Source organism: Lepidothrix coronata, unplaced genomic scaffold (assembly GCF_001604755.1).
Source record: "Lepidothrix coronata isolate B3197 unplaced genomic scaffold, Lepidothrix_coronata-1.0 Scaffold72, whole genome shotgun sequence".
Taxonomy (NCBI): domain Eukaryota; kingdom Metazoa; phylum Chordata; class Aves; order Passeriformes; family Pipridae; genus Lepidothrix; species Lepidothrix coronata.
In genome coordinates this window covers 638,143-647,182 of record NW_016690252.1, presented here as the reverse complement: position 1 = coordinate 647,182, position 9,040 = coordinate 638,143, and the positions used below count along the sequence as shown (strand labels likewise).

At 56.8% G+C, this 9,040-nt stretch overlaps 2 protein-coding genes across 5 annotated transcripts in view; both read right to left on the bottom strand.

Moving 5' to 3' along the window:
* The window catches only part of PIGO (phosphatidylinositol glycan anchor biosynthesis class O), a 16,313-nt gene extending 13,774 nt beyond the window's left edge, over positions 1–2,539 (bottom strand). For 3 of the 4 annotated variants that reach the window (XM_017819091.1, XM_017819092.1, XM_017819093.1), the window contains exons 1-2: positions 2,499–2,539; positions 1,475–1,968 (exon numbers count right to left, since the gene is read on the bottom strand). In XM_017819091.1, the coding sequence (XP_017674580.1) occupies positions 1,475–1,967 (493 nt within the window). In that variant the 5' untranslated portion in view covers position 1,968; positions 2,499–2,539. Of the gene's footprint in view, positions 1–1,300; positions 1,320–1,474; positions 1,969–2,498 lie in introns of those variants that run through there. The other variant, XM_017819094.1, reaches the window with a different exon arrangement.
* A 675-nt stretch (positions 2,540–3,214) lies between these two features.
* Positions 3,215–9,040, bottom strand: part of STOML2 (stomatin like 2) — a 7,167-nt gene continuing 1,341 nt past the window's right edge. The window contains exons 2-10 of the mRNA XM_017819116.1: positions 8,128–8,284; positions 7,734–7,833; positions 6,694–6,752; positions 6,354–6,455; positions 5,598–5,732; positions 4,930–5,074; positions 4,523–4,602; positions 4,183–4,311; positions 3,215–3,493 (exon numbers count right to left, since the gene is read on the bottom strand). Coding sequence (XP_017674605.1) covers positions 3,362–3,493; positions 4,183–4,311; positions 4,523–4,602; positions 4,930–5,074; positions 5,598–5,732; positions 6,354–6,455; positions 6,694–6,752; positions 7,734–7,833; positions 8,128–8,284 — 1,039 coding nt within the window. The 3' untranslated portion in view covers positions 3,215–3,361. The remainder of the gene's footprint in view (positions 3,494–4,182; positions 4,312–4,522; positions 4,603–4,929; positions 5,075–5,597; positions 5,733–6,353; positions 6,456–6,693; positions 6,753–7,733; positions 7,834–8,127; positions 8,285–9,040) is intronic.

The following is a 9,040-nucleotide window of genomic DNA, read 5'->3' as shown; positions in this document are numbered from 1 at the left end:
AAAGAGAAGGCAAAAGCACCGATGCTTCTTCCCTCTACCCTCGCTCTGCTTGCCCTGCCTGCCACCAGCCCACTGTGCCTCCACAGTGCCTCTCCAGCTTGGGAGCAGGAACCATTTCCTCTGAGGCTGCTGCTGTGGCACAGGGCCTACCAGCGCGTTCTGCCTCAGATGTTTGACTGTATTTGCCCACCTTGCTCACATGCAGTCCTGTTGCCTCAACCCAGGCACTGGTATTGGTGCCACTCTGAGCCCTGGGAGGAAATCTCTCTGGAGAACAACCCACTGTGTCCTGTCCCTTTCCCTCTACTCCACCAGCACACCATAACAAACCCTTTACAGCTGCACTGAGCACCCCACAGCGGCACTGAACTACACCAAAGACGCAGTTAGGTTGCTGCCTAAGAGCTGCAGGCAGCTGGCCAGGCAGGCAGGGTCACCCCCACAGCATACCTGGCACCACCTGGCACACCTGGCTCCTCCCTTCTCACACAGCACGACCGACTGCCCTTGGCTTCGTACAGCCACTCCTGGAGGTGACCTTGTGACAGTCACCATCAGAGCAGCCACCTTCACCCGCTCTCTTGTCATCTTTGAAGATGATGAAGATGAAGCCACAGTCACAGCTACTCCTCACTCCCAGCACAAGTTGGAGAAACCCCACCCGCATGGCAGCTCTGCCTCAGAAAACTGTCACTGAGCAGGGCAAAAGAATTAGCTGGCAGAGTGGAGGTGTTGTAAGAAGTTCCCTTCCCAGTGAGAGAGGAATCAAGGTTTTGAACGAAGGTTAAACTGAGCAGGGATTTGCAAATGCTCTGTCCCAGTGGGACACTGCCCTGCCCCACACAGGGCCACAGAATTATAGAATGTTAAGGGGTTAGAATGGACCTTAAAGATTGTCTAGTCCCAATCCCCCCTGCTATGGGCAGGGGCACCTCCCACCAGACCAGGTTGCTCAAGGCCTTATTCAGCTTGGCCTTGAACACTGCCAGGGTTGGGAAATCCACAACCTCTCTGGGAAACCTGTTCTAGTGTCTCACCACACTCATAATGAAGAATTTTTTCCTATTATCTAATCTAAATTTCTCCTCTGTCAATTTGTACCCATTAGTCCTTGTCCTATCACTACAGCTCCTGATAAAGAGTCCCTCTCCAGCTTCCCTGCAGACCTCCTACAAATACTGGAAGGTTGCTACATAGGTCTCCCAGCAGCCTTCTCTTCTCCAGGCTGAACAGCTCCAATCATAGAATCATCAACGTTCGAAGAGACCTTCAACATCATCCTATCCAACCATCCACTTACCACTGTAACCCCTAAACCACTAAACCCAGTGCGAGATCCAGATGCCTCCTAAATACCCCTCCAGGAATGGTGACTCCACCACCTCCCTGGGCAAGCTGACCACCCTAACAGTGAAAAAACAGCTGCTTCTAACGTCTGACTGTCCCCTGCCTCAGCCTAAGGTTAGGAACCCACCGTTCTGCACCAGCTGTGCCAGCAGGTTGTCCTCCTGGATGGCGTAGGAGGCAAAGTTGCTGCCCACGTCGATGAAGGTGGGCAGTGACCCGGTGGTGAGGCCCTTGATGCGCTGCATGGTGGCGGTGGGGGGGTCGGCCCGGAAGCGGTAGAGCCGGGCGTGCCGGGGCTGGGAGGTGGCCAGGTGGTGCAACACCCCTAGCTTGTTCTCGTAGGGCAGCGGGCTGGCCTTGCCGGGGTCGAAGCGGGCGAACTCGAAGCGCAGGGCGTCGATGATGACGAGCACGGCCTTGGAGAAGCGCTGGGGCGCCCAGCAGGAGCCCGGCGGGAGGCTCTGCCCCTCCCAGGGCGGCGGCACAAGCGGGTCGGAGCAGGAGCTGCTGCTGGCGAGCTCGATCCGGGTGAGCAGGAAGCCGCTCATGAAGAGCCCGATGCCGGCAAAAAAGAGAAAGCAAACCCAGGCCAGGAAGAGCACCACTGGCCACCGCTGCATCCTAGAGGGGAGGACAGGCAGGCTCAGGCCACGGCGGCTCTACCCGGGCCGGGCACCACTCCCTGCCAGCACCCACCGCTGGCCCGACACCCCTCACACCCACCTCTCCCCCAGGACCCCCCGTCAGCCTTGACACAACCCTTTACCCGGTCCCACACCATGTCCTGACAACCACCCTGCGCACCTCCTGACACCCCGCCTGAGCGGGAGCCGTGTCCTGCTCCCTCCCGGCTGCCCAGCGCCTCCCCGGCACCCCCAGCCCCCCTCACACACCCCAGACCCTCCCCTGCCCCTGTCTAACACCTCCAGCTCCCCCCATGCACCCCCATCCCCCAGGGCCTAGCCCTGACACCCCCACCTCCCCTCACACAGCCCAGACCCTTCCTGACACTGCCAGCCCCTTCCCGGCACCCCCAGCTCCCCCTCCGCCGCCTCACACCCGAGCCGTCCTTGTGCCCCGCGCACCCCCAGACTCCCCTCCGGCCCCTCACAGCCCCTGTGCCCCCCGACCCCGCTCCGCTCCCGCCCCACCTGCGGCCCCCGGCGCCCGCCGCCCCCGGAAGCGCCGCGCGTGGCGCCGACCGCGCTAGAGCGGCACAGCGGGGAGCTGCGGGGGCGGCAGCGCCCCCTGGCGGCCAGGAGGTGTCCCCCGCGCACCTCCCTCCGGGCGAGGCACCCCGAGCGGGCCAGAGGCGGTGTTTTAATTATTCAATTAATTAATTAATCGGCAGGCTTTCCCCGCCCTGCGGTGCGCGCTGTGAGGAGCCCTCTACAGAGAACGCACTCTCATGCATTGTAGGGGCAGCTTCTGCGAGACAACAGAGGAGGGGACAGTGACAGGAGCTGACATTCTCAGAGAAACTTCCCCCACACACACCGTGAGAGGCATCCTTCCCATGAGCAGGGGCCCGAAGTTCAGTCACAGAATGGTTTGGGCTGCAAAGGACCTTAAAGATCATCTTGTTCCAAACCCCCTTGCTGTGGGCACAGACACCTCCCACTAGACCACTCAAAAGCCCCATCCAGCCTGGCCTTGAACACTTCCAGGGATGGGGCACCCACGCTGGGCAACCTCTGCCAGTGCCTCACCACCCTCAAAGTAAAGAATTTCTTCCTAATTTCTAATTTTTTCCTCTTGTGGATCGCTGTGTGTCCATGGGAGCTCCTGGCAGGAGCCTCTCGAGGATGGATGGTTCCCCTTTGGCATCGGACGGTAGGGTCAGGCCCCCAAGCACACAGGAACGTGCTGCAGCAGCACCGGTACCATTTATTACATGATTTAAATCCAAATACAAAATAGGGACTAAGGGAAGAAGAGCATCTGACCGCGGCAGGACAGGCCTGCCAGTTGCGGAGCAGACCTCGTGACAGGGAGCGAGATCCTTCCAGCCCCGTTAGCTGGAGCTTCCCTGCTCTGCCTTCAGCATCTCCGTGGAGGCAGGTTGGGGCTCCTCGTGGGCTGGGAGCGTCTCGTCCTGGCTCTTCACAGCTTGTGGCTTGGTCAGTGTGGTGTATATCCCCAGGGCCTGGAGAGAACGAGAGAGTCATGAGGAGGGGTGGAGAGGAGAGGGCCAGGCCCCAGCACGCTGCCACCTTCACCCCCTTGGGGCAAGAATCACAGAAGGGTTTACCTCGGAAGAGACCTTAAAGATTGTCTTGTTCCAACCCTCTGGGGGTTGGGCAGGGACATCTTTCATTAGACCGGGCTGCTCAAAGCCCCATCCAACCTGGCCTTGAACACTCCCAGGGATGGGACAACCACAGTTTTCCTGGGCAACTTGTGCCAGTGCCTCACCACACTCCTAGTAAACAATTTCTTCTTAATATTTAATCTAAACCTACCCTCTTTGAGTTTGAAGCCATTCCCCCTTGTCCTATCCCTAGATGCCCTTGTACAAGTCCCTCTCCAGCCTTACTGTAAGCCCCCTTTAGGTACTGGAAGGCTCTCTCTGAAGCCTCCTCTTCTCCAGGCTGAACAATTCCAATTCACTCAGCCTTCCCTCATAGGAGAGGTGCTCCATCCCTCTAAGCATCTTGGCAGTCTCCTCTGGATTCACTCCAACAGGTCCATGTCCTTCCTGTGCTGGGGATCTCAGAGCTGGATGCAGTGCTCCAGGTGGGTCTCACCAGAGCAGAGCAGAGGGGCAGAATCCCCTCCCTCACCTGCTGCCCACCCTGCTTTGGATCAGCCCAGGACACGAGTGACCACACTGACCTGTGCCACCATGTTGGTGACGTCGCCGGTGTTGGCAGGCAGCAGGACGGTGTTGGAGTCTTTGGCAATCTTGGAGAAGGCGTTCACATACTGCTCTGCCACAGACAGGGAGGCAGCAGCACTGCCATGCTGGGGAGAGAGGGACGAGTCACGTACCACCATGAGCTCATCCGTGCCCACATCCCCAGCCCACCCCAGCTGGGACAGCAAAGATCCTCATTCCCTGCTGCTGAAAATGCCAGCAAGTGTCCAAGAGGAAGTCAGGTGCCACCCCAGCCACGTGTCAACTCCCCCTGTGCCAGCACCAAGACAGTGGCTGCCCCAAGGAGCTGTCACTCACCTGCTGTGACAGAGCAGCTGCCAGGAGCTGAATTGCCTCCGCCTTGGCCCTGGCCTTGACCAGCATGGCATTGGCTTCTCCTGCAAGGAACCACAGCAGAACACACATCAGAACCGCCGCAAAGCGCTTGCCAGGAGCAAATCCAGAAAATTTCAAGGAGTGAATCCAGACAAGTTCATGCATGCATAGTCTTCTCTTCCCCAACAGCAGCATTGCCACACACCTCCAGCTGCCCGAGGCTGTGGCAGGGCAGCAGCATGAGCTGGAGCTCAGCACAAAGGCCCCAGCAGGGAAGGACCAGCGTGGCTGAGGACACCTGGCCCACAGTGATGTGGTCTCTCCCCAGCAGCATCACCCCTCAGTCTAGATGGCTACAGATCCCCACATGTTCTACCCTAAGGCATTACCAGCAGCTTTGTTGATTTGTTCAGCCTTCTCAGCTTCTGACGCCAGGATCTGGGCCTGCTTCTGGCCCTCAGCCACGTTGATGGCAGATTCCCGCGTCCCCTCTGACTCCAGCACCGTCGCCCGCTTCCGTCGCTCTGCCTCCACCTGCAAACACAGGTCAGACACCAGCCTGCCATGACTGCACTGGGGTAAGGACACACTCCTGCGTTCTGCTGGGGCCAGCATGGCTCAGCAAAGCATGTGAATGCAGCTACAGAACACCGCATGGTCCTGCTGAGGGCTACTTCTGCTCCTCAGGCCCCACAACCCTTCCCAGCCCCATCCACACCTAACTGGACAGCTGCTTCCCCCTCCTCCCCTTCCAGCCTGAAGATCTGGTGCCCAGCTTTTCTCAAGAGGAGACTTTCAGCTCCGGGATTTGCTTCCCTATAGAGCCCAGTAAGGATTTTACAGGGAGCTGGCAAGGATTGGGTGTACCAGGCAGGGGCCACCACTGCCAAAATTAGGACAGGAATTATTTATTCAGTCCAGTAGCTGTATGTCTGCAACCAAAGTGCCTCTCACCACAGGAAGGGCCTGTGATGCCAGCTGCGGACAGGTAACAATGATGCTGCATGGAAGAGGAGACTTCCCTCCTGTTCCAGACCTCCCTCCCAGAGAGCCACACCTGCATCTGCATGGATTCCTTCACACGTGGGGGCACATGGATGTCCTTGATCTCGTAGCGCAGGCACCGGATGCCCCAGCAGTCTGAAGCTTGGTTGATGGCATCCACGATGCTGGCATTGAGGGACTCTCGCTCCTGGGAGGCACAAAGGAAATGACAGAGAGCAAAGAAGAGGTTCTTAGCATGAGACAGGTGTCAGGAGGGAAACAGACACCCTCCACCACGGGCCAAGATATGCCAGAAAAAAGCCATCTCCAAAGGCATCAGGTAGGATCAGGTGTTTCCTGCAGCTCTTGAAGGGGTCACCATCTCCTAGGGAGAGCAGGGCCCGCAGCTGAAACTGCTGGGATACAAACATCCAGTGTACATCTGGATACAACAGGAATGCCAACACCTCCGGTTTTTGCCCAGCAAACACAGCACAAGGACTAGGACGCCCCATGAACCACGCATCACTGGGTCTGAGCAATGAGTCACTGGCTCAAGAGAAACACAGGTGGACCAGCTGGGTCTGGGCACATGCCACCCATCACCCCCTTCCAAACAACCCAGGGCAGGGCAAAAAATAGCTCCTGTTAAAAAAACAATGGAAACAAGACCCATCTCCACAGATTCACCAATAGCTCAACTGAAACAGAAGCCCTCTCAGCAAAGGGCATTGGGCATTTTGCTATTAAGTGTATCAGCCTGGCCATGCAGGCTGCCCCATGGTTTCCAGAGATGCTGGGAGCTCCACGATCCACCTCCCCAGCTCACCCGGAAGACTCTGTCGAGGGAGAGTTTGCCAAGTTCAGATCTCATGGTGGTCTGGGCCAGCTGGGTCACTGCATACTCAGGATCTTCCACCCCATAGCTGGCCTGGAGAGCAGAAGCACAAAACAGAGTGGATAGGGGTGCCAAGAGGGACCCTGAACGAGGCAGGAGAGACAAACACAGCGCCAAGACAAAAACACCCCTGCCAGAAACATGGAGTCTGAAGCCTTGGGAGGGGTCAAGGTGCCAAACCCATCCACCAGGCAGTACACAGAGGCTGAAGCACACATTTTGGGGAGCAGGCAGAACCAGGAGAGAGGTATCTGAAGGGCAGGGATGGTACCTTGTAGGGGTCCATAACCCGCAGGTAGAGCACGCCATCAATCTGCAGGGTGACATTATCTGCCAGGAGAGAACAGCAGTTCCTGTTTACTGAAGCAGCAAAGAAAAAACATGGACAACCCTCTCTTCCTCAACAGAGCTGGGCAGGTTTGTCCCTTTCCTTCCTGGCATAGCAGCACGGCACAGAAGAAGGATTGGCTGAAATCGATCTCCTCATCTAAAGACTTTGTAAAAATGACCTTAATGTTCCCTAGAAAAACACTACGATGTTTTAATACAAAACAAGTCTCAGGTTTCTAGATACAAACATTTCACACTGTAGTTCTTGTAAATAAAGATTTAAGGGGGAAAAAAATTAAACAAAACACTGAAAGCTAGAAATGTAACCTCTGTCCAAAATCTCTTTAATAACCTGATCCAAAATCTCTTTTACAGAGGTGTTCTAGGGTTTTTTTGTGGTTCAGTAAAAGAAGACATCTGAAAAATGTATTCCTGCCCCTTGCATTCAATCCAGCAAGGGGCAGCTGCAGGACCTCCTGGGGTGCCCCCTGCTTACAGCAGCAGCCTTCCAGCACCTAAAGGGGACACAAGAGAGCTGAAGAGGGAGTTTTCACATGGTTATGGAGTGGAAGGACAAGGGGGAATAGCCTTAAGCTGATGGAGGGCAGTTTAGATTAGATATTAGGAAAAAATTATTTACTGTGAGGGTGGTGAGGCATCACAGAGGTTGCCCAGAGAAGCTGTGGATGCCCCATCCCTGGCAGTCTTCAAGGCCAGGTTGGATGGGCCCCAGAGCAATCTGGTCTAGTGGAAGCTGTTCCTGCCCGTGGCAGGGGGGTTGGAACAAGGTGATCTTTACAACCCAAGGTCCTTTGCAACACAAATCATCCTGTGATCCTGTGATTTTATGGCCAACTCTGGGTTCCAAGGGATGGGGCTGAGTGCACGAGCCTGAGACAATTCCACTCTTCCCCACACTGTTCCTTGCTCACCCCAGATGCAGCAGAAGGGAAGGGGCAGGACATGGAAGCTGTTCCTCACCCAGTGTGACAGCTGATTGCTCTGGGACGTTAATGACGATTTCTTTGAGACTCTGCACGTAACGAATCCGATCCAGGAGAGGGATGAGGAAGTTCAAGCCCTGAGAAGAGGGCAGGATTAGATGGGTGACAGTCAAACTAGAGAGAACTGTGCAAAGACCGTGCCACACACTACAGATGCTGCAGGCAGAGAAAGCACACTTCACACACAGAAGGGATTTCAGTTTCTGAGTGCTTTTAACACCCCACCAAGGGAAATCAGTCCACAGGCAGCCAAGAGGATTTCAGTCTGGGAGAATGAGCCCACCACCCCTCGGATCCTCACGCAAAGGACGCGCTTCGCTACAGCTTTAGGAACCTGCTGAATCCAGAAGGGGAGAAAAGCTGCTCCTTACAGGCTCGAGGATTCGGTGGAACTTGCCCATCCTCTCCACCACCCAGGCCTCCTGCTGGGGCACGAAGAGCACCCCAATGTTGACGGGCAGCCCGGAGTTCCAGCGGCATGGAGCCGGGGCCAGCCGTGCCGCAGCCTTCAGCTGCTGGGAGTGCTGGGGAACAGAGAAGGAACAGGATTGAGACCAGCACCACACCTGCTCCCCCATCCGGGATCGTGGCCAGGGCGCCAGGGCAGGAAGGAGCTTTGATGCCCCAAACAAGCCCATTCTCTAAGGGGACACAGGCTGTTCCCACAAGGATGAGGCTCAGGGCCCAGGGACACAGGCTGTTCCCACAAGGATGAGGCTCAGGGCCCCAGGGACAGCCTTCTCCACAGCGCAGGGCAGCTCACTTCCACGCTAGAGCTTCCTGCACATCTCCTCTCCTCTCACATTCCCCCTGGAATAGGCAGTAAAGCTCCCTGCCATCATAAGGGCAAGGAAGGTATGTGTAGGGCAAGGAAGGGGTGCGTGTGGGTCTCTTCTGCCCCACTCAACCCTATAACCTGGTGAGGCCTGTTTCCCCCAGCCCTCTCTGTCACCTCAGTCCCAGGCCACCCCTCTTCAATAACCTGTCCCTCCCCAGCTCTTGCTGCTTCCTGGACTCCCTCTAAGTTTTCCCTGGGGATTCCCTGGGCACCCACAGCCCCTCACTCCCACAGCTCCCCTCACTCCCTCCCACACCTGGCTCCCCCAAACCTTCTTTCTAACCCCCTACACACATCCCAAACTGGCTCCCAGACCTCCACAGCCCCACACGTCCATTTCTCCCACAACATCTCAGCCCTCCCTCACCACTTCCTATGCCCGGTCATGCCCACTAAACCCCACACATGCTCTGTACCCCCATCCCTGCCCAGTTCCCCCCCCCCCC